The 20255-nt window shown below is 42.5% G+C and overlaps 1 protein-coding gene across 1 annotated transcript in view; it reads right to left on the bottom strand.

The window, feature by feature from the left end:
• Positions 1-20255, bottom strand: part of nol10 (nucleolar protein 10) — a 71537-nt gene that overhangs the window by 43108 nt on the left and 8174 nt on the right. The window contains exons 2-8 of the mRNA XM_085996316.1: positions 14002-14047; positions 10721-10819; positions 8297-8374; positions 5516-5553; positions 5203-5339; positions 1767-1832; positions 538-598 (exon numbers count right to left, since the gene is read on the bottom strand). Of these exons, the coding sequence (XP_085852442.1) occupies positions 538-598; positions 1767-1832; positions 5203-5339; positions 5516-5553; positions 8297-8374; positions 10721-10819; positions 14002-14047 (525 nt within the window). The remainder of the gene's footprint in view (positions 1-537; positions 599-1766; positions 1833-5202; positions 5340-5515; positions 5554-8296; positions 8375-10720; positions 10820-14001; positions 14048-20255) is intronic.

Raw genomic sequence — 20255 nt, 5'->3', positions numbered from 1 at the left:
AGGACAAGTTGAGAAGGCTGTTATAAAGACGGTACAAAAGCAAGGAAGTTATGCTAAATATTTATAAAACACTGGTTAGGCCCCAGCTGGAGTACTGTGGCCAATTCTGGGCACCGCACTTCAGGAAAAATGTCAAGGCCTCAAAAAGCAGCAAACACTTTACAGCCAATGAAGTACTTTTGAAGTGGAGTCACTGTTGTAATGCGGGAAAGAATCAAAGGCGACATGAGGATTTAAAAAACAACAGGAGTCGTGATGATCTGGAATGCACTGCTTGAAAGGGTGGTGGAAGCAGATTCAATTAATAACTTTCGAAAAGGAATTGGATAAATACTTGAAGGGGAAAAGAAATTGCAGGGCTATGGGGAAAGAGCAGGGGGAGTGGGACTAATTGGAGAGCTCTTTCTGGCACAGGCATGATAGGCCGCATGGCCTCCTTCGGAGCTGTATCATTCTACGATTCGAAGTATACCCACTGTATGTGGTATCTGGTATCTCACTATATTCTGACAAGGAAACCAGTGTTTTAGGTATTACCTCAGTTGTCCCAGTAGCAAACAGGTAGTGTGTCGGGTTAATATCACAAACATTGTTCTGCCTGAGAATATAAATAAATAGTTAACATTAAAATGTATATTTAAGATAGCATTTTGTATGACATCTTGCTATAAAAGACACACACACAATGTAATCAAATTCATATTAAAATAGGTATAATATACAAAATAAATCAAATGCTATATAGTGTTCCTCAAATTACACTCCGGCCATGACTAATTTGAATTTTTGTTGAAAGTTTGTCTGTTTTATTTTTGAATTTCAACTCCAAAGTCCTGCTTCTCTCCTAACCCAAGCTTAAACTGAGCAACCTTTCTTTATGGATTCATTAGAAAGCATACATGGTTTCCCTTTTTACCTTCTGATGATTCCCCATTTCTGTTGGAGAAATGTTAGCTTGTTCTTTCCATGTTGTGTACAAACCTTAAGAACACAAACATAGAACAAGAAAAGGCCATTCAGCCTATCAAGCTCCTATGCCTTTGCGATGTTTAAAATAATTAACAAAAATGATGCAATGACTTAACAATTCCACATTCCTCTCCCGCCTTGGACTACATGTTATACAGGTTCCGTTGGTTAAAGTAACGTGCATTATAGCAAGGCAATAGCTCCCCCCAGTGGCAGACTTGTTTACTTGCATAATATAGGCCACCTCATACAATGTTCCATGGTTCAGCAAGAGAAGGACGCAACCTCGGTGTCCTGTGAGCGAGCTGAATTTCAAACTGAACATCCTAGCCACCACTGCTTATTTCCATGTCTGCTTCATCTCCATCTCTACTATAACTCATTCCCACATGTTGGCCTTGCTGGCCTCCACAAAGTACAACGCATCCAAAACTTCACCACTCATGCATTGATTTCAAAATGCTTGTCCTCATCTAAGAGTCCCTCTAAGGCCTCACCCTGCCCTACCTCTGTAACCTCCGTGCGTGCCCTTGCTCATCCAACTCTGATCCATTTTGTACCTCACCTCCCCTCCAGTTTCAACAGGAGAGCTTTCAGCCACCTCGACCCGTACTCTGGTACGCTCTCCTTAAACTTGCTCCCCTCCCTCAAAGTCCACCTCTCTTGACCATGCCTTTAGTCATTGACCCCAACCTCTCTCACACTACTGCTCGGTGTCCAATTACCTTTGGCTCTGAAATGCTGTGGGACATTTTATTATATTAAAGAGCGAGAACAATGCAAGTTAAGATACTTACGAAGCATCTGTCTGTAAGGAATTTAGGAATCGTCCCTGCTCCAAGTTCAATCTGTAGACTTCAGAACTGCAGAGGAACAAAAAAGTTAAGCAAAACAGCATTTAAAAGAAAAAGTGAAGTCAGTAAAGGTTTTTATTTTCATTAGTCTTTAGTTTATCACTGTCAACAGCATTTTCCCTGCAGTCTGGAAGTGCTTATGATGGCATCTTGGTGTTGCAGAGGTGCTTATTTTTCTATCCATCCCACACCGCCCCACCCCCGAGTTTATAAAGTTTAATCATTTTTCACTCCCAATTATTACAAAATTTTTGGTCATGATTCATTATAATTTCAGTCAAGAAGACAACTGTACAATTTTAGAAAATGTTCAACCGTGTAAAGTGAATTGTAACACTTATACAGGAAAAGTTCTGATATCCGACACCGGCGTGGTACCGATCTATCAAAAGTCCCGGAGTGGTGAGCGGATTATCTACCCAGGCTGTTTTTAACTAAGAAAAATTTAAAAATCAAGAAATGTGCAGTATACAGTAATTGGGTACTCACCTACAGAATGTTGTGTTAAATGGATGGTGAAAGATGCTTGATTAAGTACAGTACTGCCAGTTGATGGTAATCCATAACTCTTTAATAACTTAACAGTAAAACAAAACTTATAAACGACTGTGCAGTGCACCAAAACTTAAACGGCTGTACAGTACAGTATAAAGTACTGTACGGTGGTTGACTGTGCACTTATTCCAAGCCAACTGGGTCATCAGGATCATGCACTTCAACAGATTGTTCAGGCACTTCCACTGCTCCAACTCTTTTGGAAGCTTTCTTAAACAGGTCCTGGATGTCTGATTGCTTAGTGGACTCTTGCCTTCTTTGTAAAAAGGTAGACTGCAAAATATGGAGCTGCATAACTTCTTGGGCAGAATAGCAAGAACGGCTTTCAGCAAATTTCATGAATGAAGCAAGCTCTGCTGCAGCTTTAGCCCAAGAAATCTTGTTCACTTCAGAAATCTCATAGTCTTCATTTTCCATCACACTTTCCTTTCTTTGGATTCAAAAGTCTCCATTATTTCATCATCACTTAGCAAATGCACAACAGCAACTTCTCTATCGGCATCAACCCATTGCTCAATATCACTTTCACTGAGATGATGTAGAGGGTTTGCTGGGCCTACATCTGTCACCATGTCAGCCATTTTCATTACTGCAGTCTTCCGCGGACGAAGATTGAACCCACGAAATTTCTCCTCTGAAGAAGAACCTTCAGCAAACATTACAGAAGGCCACAATTTGCGCCAGGCTTGTCTCAAAGTGTGACCTTTCACCAATTTCCAGGAACATGCAACATTAAAGATGGCATCTTTAAGATTGTATTCCTTCTGAAATGCCTGAATACCTGTATTGTCATCTTGGCTTATCAGTCTACGTAGGAAGTCTTTCTTGTAATGACACTTGAGATTTTGGATAACGCCCTGGTCCATGGGTTGTGAGAGAAGTTACATTTGGTGGCAAATAAATGGTGAAAATATTTCCAGAAACCAACTCGGATTCATGCGGATGGACTCCACAATTATCCAGCAATAAAATGCATTTGCTATCTTCAGGTTTCCTTATTCTACGGAAATGTTCCCTCACAGATGGAGCAAAAGTATGATGGAACCAATTTGAAAAGATTTCCTTATCCATCCAAGCATTTGCTTGAGCTTTGTACTCAACAGGTAAGTGCCTCACATTTTTAAATGCACGGGGATTTTTATACTTCCCAATGACGAGAAGTTTAACCCGGTGTGATCCAGCAGCGTTCGCACATGTTAGCACGGTTACACGATCTTTATTTTTCTTGTAACCTGAAGCATTAGCCTCACTAGCCCCAGGAAGTGTTGATTCTGGCAAAAACCTCTAAAATAAGCCAGTTTCATCGGCATTGTATATCTGTGCTGGCGACAAATCATGATGCTGCACAATCCGATTGAAATAATCGCAGTATTCTTCTGCGGCGTCGTGATCAGCTGATTTCTTCTCCCCGCAAACATCGAGTCGTCGTATCCCATGCTGTGCCTTGAAGCACGATAGCCATCCATCAGAGAAAGCACACTTGTCAGTGAGCTCCATCTTTGCGTAAAAATCCTTCGCTTTTTCGATTAGCATGGGTCCGGAAGTCGGAACACCCTCTGAACACTTCAGAGCAAACCACTCAAAGCACGGTATCCAGCTCTTCAAGCTTAGGCTTACGAAGCGTGCGCCGTTTCTCTACACTCTTAGATGTCTCCGAGCTTGCATAAAACTTGAGCAGCTTATCCTTCTGCGCTTTGATGTCGTACATTGTTGACGAACCGATTTTGAATTCCTTCATAATGTGCATACGCTTTGCTCCCATTTCTAGTCGTTTGCATATATCAATTTTCTGTTTTAAAGTTAACACCACTCTCTTCCTTTTGGTTGGATCAACTTTTGGGATTTCCGTAATGCAGTCCAATGAGTTGCAGCAGCGTTGGAGACACACAGTACTGTACTGGAACCCCAAAAAATGGCGGATCAGAAGAGGCTACCGGCAGCGTGGGAGGGTGAGACTCCTGATGCAGGGTTTCTGAGGTGATCCGAGTTCCGCTGGCGCCAAGAGGCCGAGTAGTGGCAGTTTGTAGAACTACCCCCACTGACCAACGGTTGCCGAGTTAGAGACTCGGACTCGGAACCGGCAACATTGCCGGTTACTCAGGCGCTGTTTTCGGGGGGGGGGGGGGGGGTGAATTCTGCCGGTAGAGCGAGGTTTCCGGACATACCACCTCCGGTTAAACCAAAGTTTCCTGTAAATGCTAAATTTTCTGCAGTCACTGTCACTATAGCTGGAATGCCCGAAACATCCTCCAATGGCTCTAGTTAGGCATTCCTCTACTCTACCCAAAGTGCATAGATAAAGCAAAACGTATTTCTTTTGTAAAATAAAGACAGATGTGGATCTCCAAGGTCAAAGTGGTACTACAAGCACGGATAAACCATGGTCTAAGCCCATTGGCAAGGTTATAAATAATTCCCAATGGAAGAGAGTCAATCTCCCCCTTTACAGCAGTGTGAAATCTGATGCCCACACCAATAGGGTGGTGGGGTAAGAAACAGTGTGCAAGAGAGTTAAATACAAATCACTTTGTTTGACTATCAATAATAGCACCGCGACACATATTTAGCAATTCAAAACAAAAAAAGTGTCCCATTAAAACAGAAACTATAAAATTCAGAAATATAGGTCTACATACTTAGTTTCACAGCCTAGTGTTAAGAACACATTTCAAAGACAATTGTGAGGACTTACTTGTTAAAAGTCACCAAAATATTGTGTACATTTTATGTAAATGCCCCACATTATCCAGTGCTACTTATCATCAACTATCTGGCTCAGAACTGAAAAGTAAAATATATATTTTTTTAAATCCCATTTGCATACCTCGCTCCTACAAAATAGAGATCACATGATGGATAATGGTAGGAAAAATCTCTACCAAACTTGGGGATTCGTGTCCTATAATAGCGACCATGCTGTGAATGAAACTCGACATAACGGTCACACTGCAAAAAGACTATCTATAAAAGCAGAAAAACAACTATTAAAATGAGAACAGAAGCATAATTACTTGCAATTTGTTTGAAGTGCTGGGAGAGGTTTCGCAGAGACACATTAAGGCACTATATAAATGCAAGTCTTCTAATCGTTTAAAATACAAACTGTACATTAGTAAAATACAGCAGGACGTACATACCTTTGAATAATCATCTGACAAAATCTCAAATGTTACAACTGCAAAACAAAACCGATTGAAAATGACCACATTATGTTTACTTTCACTATCAATATTCGACTACAAACTGAAACACAAAATATAAGTAAACAAAATTCAAATTTAACTCTGAAATTAATGCTTCCTGGCACTCAAGTTTGCTGCAATTTCACAATTCCTAAAATGATTTTATCATCTCATGTTCTTAATTCTAAGCAAGTCTTACTGCTCAACAGGCCGCCTTGTTTGGAAACACACATCAAAGTTCATTATGCCAATACATTTTTTAACTAGTTCAATCAAACCTGAAATCTGATCTTGAAATAAAATGTCTGCTGGAAGTTTTATTCATTTCAAAATCAATATAAAATGAGAGCCATCTCAAAAGATTGCTGCCAGTTTTTTCTCCCCATCCAAGTTGGAAAATTGCCTGGCTACCATTTGATACCCCCAAAAAAGCAGCAGCCAATACTGTAAGAGTGCAGGCATAATCCACTTATTCGCCAATCTCGGACACCCATGTTGAGGTGCCAGGGTCCCAACCACTACATAGCCTTAATCCAAAGTAACATAAAAGTTAAAAACAATTGGACATAAGGTTATGTTCACTGACATTTTACAAATCACTCAGATCTAAATATGGTTCTTTAAAGGTATCTAGGGGCTAACCGTGGCAACCTCCTTCCTGTCTCGCTCACCCCACCAACCACTACCCCTTGGACTCTGGTAGTGGATCACCAATCACCACCTTTCTCTCGACATTTCCCTCCAGAATGTCCAGTCACACATGGACAAGGCCCTTGCCACCCATGATGTTCTTGTGGACGGCTCCAATAACATGGATGTGAAAGAAACATGTCTCGCAGGTGGAAACATCTTGCACCTTACTGAAGCCTTCCCACCTGGCTATACTTTCTACCTGCTTCCCTGCCCAAATAGTCATGGTAGCAGTGTGGCCCCAATACCAAATCACATCTTCCCCAAGGTTTCCACTTGTCCTCCCCCATCTCCCCTCGACCACGTTCCCACTAAACTCCTAACCACCCAACTTTCCCTTCCTGGCCTCCATGCTGGCTTTGTAAATGGTTCCCTCTCCTCAGGTACTGTCCCCACAACATTTCAAAACAGTGGTCATTACACTCCTCTTGAAAAAAAAAAAAAACACCCTCAAGCCCTCTGCCCTTGCAAACTACTTTCAACCTCCTTTTCCTCTCCAATTTCCTTGAATGTGCTTTTGCCTCCCAAATCCACGCCCACCTTTCCTGCAACTACGTGTTTGAACTCTTCAATCAGGTTGCCCCCCTGCTACAAAACTGAAACATCCCTAATCAAAGTCACAAATGACTTCCTCAGGACTGTGATGCAATATTCCTCCCTGACCACCCTCCTTCAGCGACTCGCTTTAGTTTCCTCTTCAGTAGGGCTGCTTTTGCATGGTTCCACTCCTCCAATCCAATCACAGTCAGAACATCTCCAGCAATGACTTTAGTTACCTCGAGTCTCCCAAGGTCTATTCTTGGCCCCTCCTCTTTCTTATCTATATGTTGCCCCTTGAGGATATCACACAGAGACATGGGGTCAGGTGGCACATGCATGTGGATGACATGCAGCTCTACCTCACCACCTCTCAATCCCTCCCACCGTTTATGATGTCAGTGTGCTTGACCGACATCCAGTCCTGAAGAGCTGCAAGTTCCACTAGTTAAACATTAAAGCCACTGTCTTGGTCTCCACTACAAACTCCATACTCTTGCCACTGATTCGGTCTTCTTCCTTAGCCACTGTCTCAGGTTGAACCTGACTTAACCTCGGCGTCTTATACGACCCAAGCTAAAAGTTTCTAATTCCATATCCTCTCCATCACAAAGACTGCCTCTAACATTGCACGTTTCTACCCGTCTCTGCCCATTTGCTGCCAAAACCCTCATCCATGCCTGTGTTACCTCTAGACTCGACTATTCAAATAACCTCCTCGCCAGCCTCCATAACCTTCAGCTCCTCCAAAGCTCTGCTGCCTGTATCCTATCCTGTACCAAGTCCCACTCACCCATCACCTCTGTACTCACTGATCTACATCGTCTCCCAGAACCCCCACTGCCTCAAGTTTAAAATTTGTATCCTGATGTTCAAATCCCCTCATGGCCTCGCCCCTTGCTATCTCTGTAACCTTCTCTATACCTACAACCCTTCAAGAGCGCTGCGTTCCTCCAGCTCTGACCTGGTGCATCCCAAGATCCCTTTTCCCCACCATTGGTGCCTGTGCCTTCAGCCATCTATGCCCCAAGCTCTGGAATTCCCTCCCTAGACTTCTCTGCCTCCCTCCAAGACCCTTCCTAGATCCTAGCTCTTTGACCAAGCTTTCAGTCACTCCTCCCAATACCTCCTTCTTCGTATCAGTGTCAATTTTTGCCTGATTAAGTTTTGGTGAAGCGCCTTAGATCTTTTTTTTTTTTTTACAGTAAAGGCACAATGTAAATGTAAGTAGTTGCTGTTTAAAGTTAATCATACAAGTCAATTTCTTTGTACAAAATTATATTAAATGGAGAACAATTTTCCTTGAACATAGCTGCAAAAAGAAAAAACAGGAAAAAAAACAATAATCAAATTTTAGGTGGGTGTTACAAACTTATAATTAAATGTTGCATGGTGTAGACTGAAAGTAGAGTCGAAATGTATTACATTTTCTTTAGGTCACTCATTAGAAGTGTTATTTAAACATTGACAGTTAAATTATTAAAAGATAGAGAAAATTATTTATCCAACCTTCTGAATCTAGGCATCGTTCAAACTTCATTGATAACTGGTATGTGTCGTAACATCGAATCCGAGGTTTGTATGTGCCTGCAAAGATAAAAGGTTTGTATTAGAAATGGAGAGCGAAAGTATTATACACATTCATTCTCAAAAAGAAGTTGCTCTAATATCACCCATAAATTCTGTACTCTTGCCGCTGATTCAATCCCCCTTCCTGGCCACTGTCTCGGGCTGAACCATACGGTTTGCTATTTCAGATTTACAGCATCCGCAGTATTTTGCTATTATATTATATACGGTTTACAACCTCAGTGTCCTATTTGTTCCCGAGCCAAGATTCTAACGCCATGTCCTCACCATCACAAAGACCTCCTACTTCCACTTCTGCAACACTGCCCACCTCCACCCCTTCCTCAGCGCCTCTGCTGCTGAAAAGCTCATCCATACCTTGGTCACCCCCCCAGACGCAGCTATTCCAACACTCTCCTGGTTGGCCTTACACCCTTCACCCTCCGTATATTTCTACTCGTCCAAAGCTCTGCTGCCCATATCGTATCCCACATCAAGTCCCCCTTGCCTATCAGCGCTGTTCTTGCTGACTTACATAGGCTCCCGGCCCCCCCCAATGCTTAAAGTTTAATAATCTCATCCTTGTGTTTAAATCCCTTTATACCATTGCCCGTCCCAATCTTTGTAACCTCTTCTAGCCCTACAACCCCCGCTCCCCCCAAACTCTTCATTTTGTGGACTCTTACGCCCTCCTTTCATCCCACCGTCAGCAGTGATGCCTTCAGCCACCTAGGCCACACACACTAATTCCTTCTCTAAACCCGTCTATCCTCCCTCTCTTCCTTCAAAACCCTACTAAAAGCTCACCTCTCTGACCGATCTTCTGGTCACTCCTGCTAATATTGCCTTCTTCGGCATGACGTCCATTTTTCTGTCTCTGAAGAGCCTTGGGCTTTATTTTTTTTACATTAAAAAGGTACTATATAAATGAAAGTATTGTTGTTTACACTCCTCAGCATTAACTTTCACCTGCCATTATTCTGCCCACTTACATATTTTGTCTAAATACTTCTGTAATTTCTGACCTGCCTTCTCCAATTTCCTCCTCCTGTTTTGGTGTCTTGTGCAACTTTGGCCACTTTGTAATGAGCCTCTGAATCCAAGTCATTTATGTGAATTAGAAAGAGCATGGTCCCAGCCCGGAGACTCCCCACTCAGTGCTCCCCGCCCACTCCTAGCCTTTAGCCAGCTTCTTATCCATTCCCAGAGTTTACACTGAATCCCCACAGCTTTGAACTTAATTAGTAGCCCTTATGGGGCACTTCTATCAAACATAGACCACATCATACAGCTTGCCAGTCCACTTGGGTTATCAATTTCTCAAAGAAGTCGAGGAGCTTAGTCAGACAGGATTGTCCCCTTCTGAAGCCTTACTGACTGCTGTTAATTAGGTTGTTGTGTAGACGATCCTCAAGTTTACTCCCGATAATCGATTCCATTATTTTACACAAGAACATAAGAATTAGCAGTAGACCATACGGCCCCTCGAGCCTGCTCTACTATTCAATAAGATCGTGGCTGATCTTCAATCTCAACTCCACTTTCCCACCCGATTTCCCGCCTTGATTCCCCTAGAGTCCAAAAAAAATCCATCTCGGCCATGGATAGACTCATCGACTGAGCATCCACAGCCCTCTGGGGTAGAGAATTCCAAAGATTCATAACCCTCCAAGTGAAGAAATTCCTCCTCATCTCAGTTTTAAAAGGCCAACCCCTTATCCTGAGACTATGCCCCCTAGTTCTAGACTCTCCAGCCAGGGGAAACCTCTCAGCATCTACCCTGTCAAGTCCTCTCAGAATCTTATATGTTTCAATGAGATCACCCCTCATTCTTCTAACCTCCATGGAATGGACAGAAGACTGATGGGTCTGTAGTTGCCGGTTTGTTTTGTCACCGATTTTGAATATGGGCACCAAACAGCCCATTTCCAATCTACTGGTACTGTCCAGTGTCCAGGCACCCTTGATGATTGGCAGCACCTCACATATCCTCCCTAGTTTTTCTTCAGAATTCTGGGATAAATGCAACCTGTTCCTGGAGATTTGTTGGTCTTACTGTAGTCTTCTGCACCAAGTGGTGGATTTTCTATCTAATAGATTTCAATGCTGTATAAAACTTTCAGCTAAATAGCAGTTTAAAGAAAATAAAAAAACACAAATGTTAACTACCTTTTTTTTGCTTTATCTTACTGGGAGATAAAGTAAGAAACCAATTTAACTGATAATACTACTCCATAATGGTTAAAATGTTATATACTGTACATCGAGGTTTTTATAAACCAAGTTGAAAGATGACCAATAAATGAAACAATTAAGCACGAGAAATAATAATAAAAGTTCATATAAAACAGTCATTTAATTTACCAGTTGCAATGATATACTGGCCATCTCTTGAAACCTTAATGGTAGTACTAACTGTTGGCATCTCAAAGTCCTGGATAAGCTCAATTCTTCGTCGTATATCTAGAGAGAAAAAAAATATTTGTTTTTTGCTCCCAGACATCAACCAGCTGATATCCCCTAGCACTGCTGGTTTATAAGAAGTGTTAGATCATATAGTGCTACTAACTGAAAAAAAATCTGACACTGTATGTTATCACTTGTCATCCATAATGTACTGTTGAATTCCCTGAACCGTGCCCCACCCCTTCTCTCAGGACTCAAGGAATCAATAATAATGTAGAATTGGTAAACAGACAGATATCTCTGACAAATGTACCAATAGGAAGGATCCTAGGGTCATCATCAGTTTCTGTATCCGACAGCGAGTGACTGATTTAGGAGAAACGTATTATTAGTTGATCTGGCTTGGTGTGGCTGCATCTCACGCATGATGTTTATTTTGATCAGTGTTACAGGAAATGGGTATAATATTGGAGAAAGTACAGAGAAGAATTACAAGGATGATTCCTAAATCTAGAGGCTGAGTTATGAGGAAAGATAGTCTACCCTGGGACTTAACTGTCAAGAGAAGAAGAATGAGGGCAGACTTTATACATGGAGGTCTTTTAAAGATGTTCACAGGCACATCGAACATTCTTCTGTCGGGCGTGGGATTGCAGGACAGTTTAAAGGTAACTCCGAACTAGAGCCCTTTGCCACTCAGTAATCTCCTGAGCCTGCTTTGTTCCACTCTTTCAAGTCTGTCTTCACACACAAACACACACCCACCCTGTGCATTATCCCAATGCCCTACTCCACCCATTGTTATTTTCTCTCAGATCCTGGAAATTCTTTGTGGGAGTTAAAAATAAATATATTTAATAAGTTATATAAGTTCTGTAAAATGGTGGGTAAATAGCATTACAAATATTATACAGTAGCCTGAGAGACAAATGAGTGATACCTGTACCTTTCAGTATCAAAAAGGTGTGTATGGTTTTTATCTCGAGTCAGTGGCATGTTGATTATGCTGAATTGGTGTTGTCTGAACCAGTGTTGTATCTAAGGCACCAGCAGGGCCCGAGAAACCTGGTAAACACCAAACCAAACTCCAAGTCCCATACTATCTGTTACCAATACCATGGGAGACCTACTAATATATATACACAATAATATACCAGTCCTGTCTCTACAGGAGTAACAGCTTGCAGTTATACTGCTTCTTTAACATTCAAGATGCTGTAAGGTGCTTAACAAAGGGAATAATCAGGGGAGCGTACAACCATCACAGTTTTTATTTTTAATACACACACATTAAAAATCTTAATTTGTTCACACTTCCTGACTACGAAACCTTGTGTAATCATCTTTTGATCACACTATTGTGTCAACTGTTTCTCAATTATAAATTCCCATATCTGTATTTATAAGAACTACTTATGTAAACGTATCATACTGCAATTACATCCTCCCAATGAGGGTGTTCCATTGCCCTACTTTTGCTTCTCCCAGCTCCTCACCCTGTACTGCAGCATAAATGCTATGCTCCCACCACTTTACTTCTCGGCTTCCTAAATTGCCCCAAGTTCTGCTATTTTTAAACTATAAATATCAAATCAAAGCCTCATACAAAAATAAAGACAGACTGTACATGGGAGTCTGAAAATCTTACATATGCGCACCTTGGTCCAACTAGACCCTGCCCAGTAACTACCATTTCACCTGAAGACCACACTTGTTCTGGACTAGTCATGCTCAGTGTTACAAATGATCAACTAATGTGTTAAAAGTTTTGCAACTGCATACACTTCCTGTCAAGTAACAATTATTTCCTTCTGCCAGGCTATTTCCATCACATTAAACTTGCCTATTAACTTTACAAATCTGTGGTTGAGACATGGAGTGCATGTCCACAGATCCCTGAAGGTAGCAGGCCAGGTAGATAAGGTGGTTAAGGCGGTATACGGAATGCTTGCTTTTATTAGCCGAGGCACAGAATATAAGAGCAGGGGTTATGCTTGAACTGTATAAAACACTAGTTAGTCCACAGCTAGAATACTGCGTACAGTTCTGGTCACCACATTACAGGAAGGATGTGATTGCACTAGAGAGGGAACAGGAGATTTACGAGGATGTTACCAGGACTGGAAAATTTTAGCTATGAAGAAAGATTAGATAGATCGGTGTGGTTTTCTTTGGAACAGAGGAGGCTGACGGAAGACTTAATTGAGGTGTATAAAATTATGAGGGGACTCGATAGAGTGAATAGGAAGGACCTATTTCCCTTAGCAGAGAGATCAATAACCAGGGACCATAGATAAAGTAATTGGTAGAAGGAGTTGAGGGGAACTTTTTTTCACCCAGAGGGTGCTGGGGGTCTGGAATTCTGTGTTAGATTTCAGGAGATGGTTTTATTCCTGTTCCTGGCTGGGGTGGAGATCGCCTTTACAGAAGGTAAGTACTGTAGAAAATATAGGGACAGAGTGATCTCCTGGACGAGTTTTGATCGCCTAGATGGGTCGGAGAGGAATTTCCCAGATTTTTTCTCCCAAATTGGCCATTGGGTTTTTTTAATCTGGTTTTTCGCCTCTCCCGGGAGATCACATGGGTGCGGGTGGGATGGAGAGTGATAGAAGATTTGAGGTTAGGATCAGATCAGCCATGATCTTATTGAATGGTGGAGCAGGCTCGAGGGGCCGATTGGCCTACTCCTATTTCTTATGTTCTTATGAACTCACTGCCTGAAGGGGTGGTAGAGGCAGAAACGTTCATCACATTTAAGACGTACTTGGACGTGCACCTGAAGTGCCGTAACCTACAAGGCTACGGACCAAGAGCTGGACAGTGGGATTAGACTGGAGAGCTCTGTCGGCCGGCACGGACACGATGGGCCGAATGGCCTGCTTCTGTGCTGTAAATTTCTATGATTCTATGCCTCCTAGCTGCAAGTCCTAACTTGAAGCTCCAAAATCAAGCATCACCAACTGACCTCTGGGATAAGCGTATTTAGACTCCTTCCCCAAAGGAAGTACTTGAGCATTGGCCTTAAAGAGGCAGGCCAGGTTACGCACAGTCCCATCTTACTAACTGAACATCACAATCAGACCTGTCTGATCTCAGACTCGCCATAAGCAATGCCATGGAAGCAGCTTAAAAATACTGCCATGTGTAAACAGAAAAAAGGTGATAGCTCTAAAATATTACATTAAAAATCACATTTCAATGGGTTATGATTAAAAATTTGGTCTGAATCTTGTACTCACCAACATCATTCTTCTGTAAAGTTCTCTTTTTTCTATCTGAAAGCCACTGAAATGAAAATAAAAATTCAAATAAATGCAGCTGCTGTTATAGTTCAGGCAATAGATATTTGGAGTTCTTGGAGGTGATGTGACTACATAATCATCTGGCCACATGATCATTCTACAAAAGTTAATAATAGTCAACTTCTGAAACTTAAAACAATGACACTCAAATACAGGGCTTAAGATTGTAGCCAATTGTTAAAGCTTTGGCAACCATACAGTAGCCCGTGTTGAGATGCATCACTAGAGCTACATTTTTTGGAAAGCCTTCACAACCCTACAAAAATGTCAAGCACACACCTAGCTTTGTTTCTTTCTATAACTGTATCTCAGCACACTTGGCATTGCAGATATTTTGCACATGCTAGGCAGTTTAAAAAAAAAAGTTCCAATGATCAAATGGTTAACTACAGGAAACTTTGTGCTATCCGGAGGTTGAATGTCCGGTAGCTTCGATCTAACGGCAGAAATCAGCAGCCGTTTTGGTTAGGTTTTTTTTCTTCTCCTAGCATTCTTTTCACAGGCAGGCTCTGGAAAGCGTCTTTGTAGCTTAGCAACAGCTTCCAAGCTACTGGGCCGAGTGTTTACAAGCTGTTGCTGAGCAACAGTGGCCTAGAAATTCGGTAGGCTTAGCGCCGCATTTGAGGCGCTAGAGGGCCTAGCGCCGGAGTTATGGCCAGTTGAGAAATTCCCTGGGGCCCTAAATCGGCGTTGCACCGGTAGCGCTGCGCCGGCACCGATGACGTCATCGGTGTGCGCAGCGTCCCGGTTGCCGTGGTAACCCGGCCCCAAGCCGAAATTCAGTTGCGCCCGCCTCGCCCGTGGCAGGCGCAACTAAGACTCTGGCAACAGAGTCTTCCCCCAGTGTGCACCGGCGCATAAAGGTGGAGCGGCGGCCGGCCGCGTTCCCGGCGGCCGCCTGCCCGCGTTCCCGGCGGCCGCCTGCCCGCACCTCCCTTCCCGGACTCCTGCATTCCCCCCCCGCGGCCCTGATCAGTGTCTCATGCGAGCCCGGCACTTCCCCGAGGTGCCGGGCTCAGATGTCGGGTCAATCCGCCAGACAGTTGTCGGCTGCAGGCAGCTCCTCCTTAACAGGAGGAGGCCTGCAGTTCCCCCGCCTGCCGCACCGCATCGGGTGCCGCAGCGGGGGATTAGCGCCGGGAAACCCAAGTTCACGCCCATTTTGAGGCGCTAAAGGAGGGTTTTAGCGCCCGCCGCCGTCTGGGCCCGGCGCACCCGAATTTTCGTCGGGCGCTGCCGCATTACCGCTGGCGCAAACTTTCTGGCGCTACAGCCCTGGCAAGACCAGAACCCAATTTCTAGGCCAGTGTTTGTGGTCAGATACGGCAGGCTCTGGAAGGTGTCTCTGTATCTTAGCAACAGCGTCAGAGACGCTTCCAAGCCACGGGCCGAGTGTTGACAAGCTGTTGCTAAGCAACAGTCTTTGTTGTCAGATACGGAGATGAAAAGCTCCTATCTGATAACATTGACGCTGGTCTACCCGGAAGTTTTGAGGCAACGGCAGCAGCTCGGTCCCGTGGGTGCCGCATAGCACAAAGTTTCCTGTACTCAGCACTTCACAAGCAAGGACTTACTCAAAGTTTTAAAAAGTACCATTCCTAATGTCAGGGGTCTTTCCCAGTGCCAGAGTATTTTGACCTAAATGACATTCCTTACTCCATTGAATTTTCAATGGAAACTAAACAGCTACTTTACATAGCATTCAAAATGTACGCTGCAACTGTTGAAACATACCAAACTAAGCCAAGTGTTTAATTTAACATCCAGAAAAAAGAAAAATCCTTACTAGTTATAGGTTAGTCAAGGCGAGTAATGTACAACCTCTGCCTAAAGCTCAAGAAATATTACCTTCCTGGAGGCCTACATGACATTATTTCCTCCAATGTGGTACAGATTAACAACTCAACTCAATTCTACCCCAAATGTAGACTCCAGCAAATCTCCGATCTCATAACTTCCCCTCGGTCCCACACAATAAACCAATAGTTTCATTCATGAGCAATATCAGTAACGGACAATTACAAACAAATCTATTGTCTCAACACATGCTTCTGTAAATACCGCTAAACAAAATATGACAATACCTGTGGAAATCAATATAAATGCAATGCTTGGGGGGGGGGGGGGGGGGGGATAAAAATAAAGTTATTTGAGATTAAAAACAAATATTGGAAATCTGCAACAAGAACAGAAAGTTTTCAAATGCGGAGCGGTGTCACAATTTGTAGTCACTGAATGATGCACAGAATATCATTCACATTACAGTCTAACTACATGGTGGAAAACCATGAAATATTAAAATATGTATTTAAAACTTTAAAATGATCTAATTAGGGGTTCAGATAAAATCGTAAAGTATTTTCAAATGCGTGAATCTCGTGTGACCAAATCATCCCCCACCACTCCCAGCTGAACCAGAATGTGTTTCCTTCTCTTCCATAATAGGTAATCTCATTTCCTTTCCCCAACAGGATCTCTGCCCTCCACTCCCTCCCTCCCCAAAAGGGGATTTATCTTCTCCCCCTGAATATGACCGATGCATATCTTGCCCTCTCTTGCTCTCCCCAAAACCAGATCGCAAAGAGGGACTCTCATACCTTCCCAACCCCAAACAGGTCTTTTCCTACTCGGGGGGAATGGTCTCTCGTTCTTTCAACTCAAGAGCAACTCTCACTCCCTCCACTACACAGCATCTGCCTCTCGGTCCCCCTTTCACCTAGGCCATACCACAGCTGAAATAAATATATTCATCAGAAGACTGCTGCACATGAGTATATTAGGGCTATTTATTGTAGATTATAGGAAGCAATAAGCTCATTCCTTTCTTGCACTGAAGTCATCGCCATGTGGTGGTTTCTGGGTATTGTAGATAGGACTCCTGCACATGCACAGTTGGTTTGTTTATAGTGGCTCTCCAAACTTAAGGAATGAGCTGACCAGGTGGGGATCATGAAGTAAACAGGAGGTGGGTGTATCCCGAATCCAGGATGTTCAGACACCCTGCCGGGTGTATCAGAGTTAATGGAAGTGGGTGGGCGAAAGTGTGATATGTTTGTATATTTATCATGTGATCAATTTTATTGTAATATGTAATGGGGTGAGCAAAGAAATGCCTGAGCAACTGTATCCCACTTTTGCTTATTTTGTGATTGCATAGAACTTCTTTGGTGAAATGTAATCAGTGAAAAAATTTAAACCTTGAGAAAAACCTGTAATACAATGGGCGAAAACACAAAAATAACCACAAAGAAACTATCCATAACCATAAGGAACAAAATAACTGATGCATTATTAAGTCTGCTTAGAATTGACAAATAAAGCCCAAATGGGAAAAGTAATGGGACATAATTTGCTGTCAAAATAACAGATGCTACTGGCGCTCGCCGCGATTTATGCACATATGATACAGCAACTTCAGGCAAGGGGCAGATGTGCGGTTAAACTCAAATATTCAAAAGTTGCGCCGCTTCACAAAAACAGCATCTCACTGCCTGCCTCACCAGTGACATGCACTGAATGGTGTGAAGTTGCTGTATTTGCGCAGAAGATACAAATTAGACTCGCCACACAGTTAAGTCTTGTCCATTTTAGTCTAAGTGCCCAGTTAATAACATAAGTATTTATTACTGCCAGTCAACCTCGCTGGCCCTGAAAATGAACTATTACAAGTTTTGTGTCTCATTCCTTCAGGTTTTAATGGTTGGAGGTTTTTTAAATGTCACTTTAAAACAAAAATGTACATTTCCTCTGTCTTTTTCCTTTCTCCCTTAATCCAATCTTTCTTTCCCTCCCTCTATTTCTCTTTCTGTACCTGATTTGACATTGAATTTACCCACACTAATTTACACTTCCTTCTTAGTCCTTGCGCTGTTAATTTCACAATCCTTCAATCTGATTGGTTAAGGAGATACACAGTTGCTTGCCCTGTTCACTCAGGTCCCAGGTGCCCAGTTTCCCTCACTGTGACTTTATCAGCTTGCACTTTCAGCAACTTGCCACACACAAAAAAGTTAAAACGTAAACATGCAAGGGCAAGTCTAATTAACGGCAGACACCATTAGATGTCCTGCCATGGTAAATTATGGCCCAATATAAATTTTTAAAGAAAACTGCAACTGAAATTGTAAAAGCAGAACAGCACAGGTGTGGGAATTCGTGAAAATAAACTACTTGTTTAATCGCCACCGTAAACCAGGCCACCTGCCAGGTATTCAATTGTGCTACTTGCCATTTTATTTTTCTGTAAACCATCACTTTACCATGCACCCTCTATTGACATGATTACTGGAGTCAGTCGCATCAGCACCTGGCAGATTTAGATGCAGGGGCACTACAGAACTAGACTGCAATGCAACACCCTCACGGAGCGGTCACAGCAGTGAAAAATTCAATGTTGATTTTGATCTCACCATGATCAACTTTCAATTTAAATTTTCATAAATTATGCTTTTTACTTCAATAAGCCTAAATTTAAATTAACAATTTACTGAAATTCACTCAGCACTTCTGAAATGTCTTTTAATTTTAAAAATTGCATTTGCATATAGTTGCTGTGCTACAATTACAGGAGCTAGAGGCATTTATGGACACATCAAGAGATGGTGATTTACAAAAAGACAGTCACATAACTCCCGAGTGCTGCAAGTACATGAGTTATGCACACCCTTTTCAACTTGTGTTGTACGAAAAGACTGGTGACACACTGTAATATCACAAGTTATTGCTGCATGGTTGTTGAAGTTGGAACATTCTCAGTTTAACTTTAGACATTAGTGGCGTATTAGTGAAAGCAAAGGCACATACAAACACACACATAGCTGACTGCAGTGGGTAATGTACTCTCTGCAGATGCTGGGGTTTTGCAGAATAAGCTATACCCAAAAACAATTAAATTATCCTAGGATTTGGATGACATTGTAAGCCATTATTATAGCATTCTCTGTCAATATAGGCAACAATTTTTGTTGTACTGTATACACAATATACACCGCATCAGCATGTTTCTTAAAACCTGCTGCCAGAATGCTTTTGTTTAGGGCATAACAGTTCAGTGACAGGCAATAACAGATAGTCCAGGTATACTGTGAAATTTACCCACGTGGTTTTTGGGAATAACAGAAATACTCAGGTTGTGTTGAGGTACCAACAGGCAAATCAATCTACTCTCCAGCAGATTTATTGTGCAAATGAAGGTAATCTCCATCTTCAAGCTTCTGGTGACGACACTGCATGGGGGCATTTTGCAACCTGGTACAGGACTGACAACCCAACCAGAGCTCTTCAAAGTTGGCGAGGGTGGGTTGTACCATACTGCAGCCCTTCCTCAAATGCAATGCTTTTACAAGAAACTCTCTGGTATCCGGCACCGACGTGTTGCCGGTTGATTAAAAATTCTGGATGACGGAGAGGGTTATCTACTGAGGCTATTTTTAACAAACAAAGAGTCAGACTCCTGTTATTGAGGTGTTCCGACTTCCGACAGTGCCAAGAAGCCGAGTAGTGGCAGTTTGGAGAACTACCCCCACTGACTAACTCGGCCACCGCGGGAGACTCGGACTCGGCAACATTTCCAGTTATTGAGGTGTTTTCGGAGTATGAATTTTGCCGGTTAATAGAGAATTCCGGATCTTTAGGTGCTGTTTAAACGAGAGTTTCCTGTACTTGGCTGTCTAGTGCATGGAGTCCAGAAGAAGATTGGCTTTCTGCATAGCCAAATACAGTTACAAATTTCTGTTGATCAGCAGACAGGCTTCACATAACACTGAAGCTGCAAGGGGGGAAATAAAGTTATACTTTGGTGGGGATTCCCTCTCTTCTGCCAGCTTTTTGTATCTGTTTCCCCAACGTAGATTAGATGTGGTTACTATGCAAGAGCTTTGCATGGAGCTGGAGTTAGATTATCCTGCTGCAAAGCACTTTTTTTTTATTTTTTATAAACACTACCTACTAGAAGTAGGTGCACAACTCTTTGCTTCACTGCTCAAGAGTCAGATTGTGGCCAGACTCCATAATTAGACTGCTGCTATACATCAAAGCAAAAGTAAAGAAAATAATGGTTGCTTAAGGGTGCAACACTGCTACTTTCAAGTCAAGGTGAAATGGTTTTCAGTGCCAACTAATGTAAAAGTGGTATTATATGGGAACGGTAGCACAGTGGTTATGTTACTGGACTAATGATCCGGAGCCGCGAG

The sequence above is a fragment of the Somniosus microcephalus genome, chromosome 9 (genome assembly GCF_052327205.1).
Source record: "Somniosus microcephalus isolate GS21.2 chromosome 9, FLI_Smic_1.0, whole genome shotgun sequence".
Taxonomy (NCBI): Eukaryota; Metazoa; Chordata; class Chondrichthyes; order Squaliformes; family Somniosidae; genus Somniosus; species Somniosus microcephalus.
The sequence above is the reverse complement of the archived record's forward strand: the minus strand, read 5'-3'. Positions and strand labels throughout refer to the sequence as shown.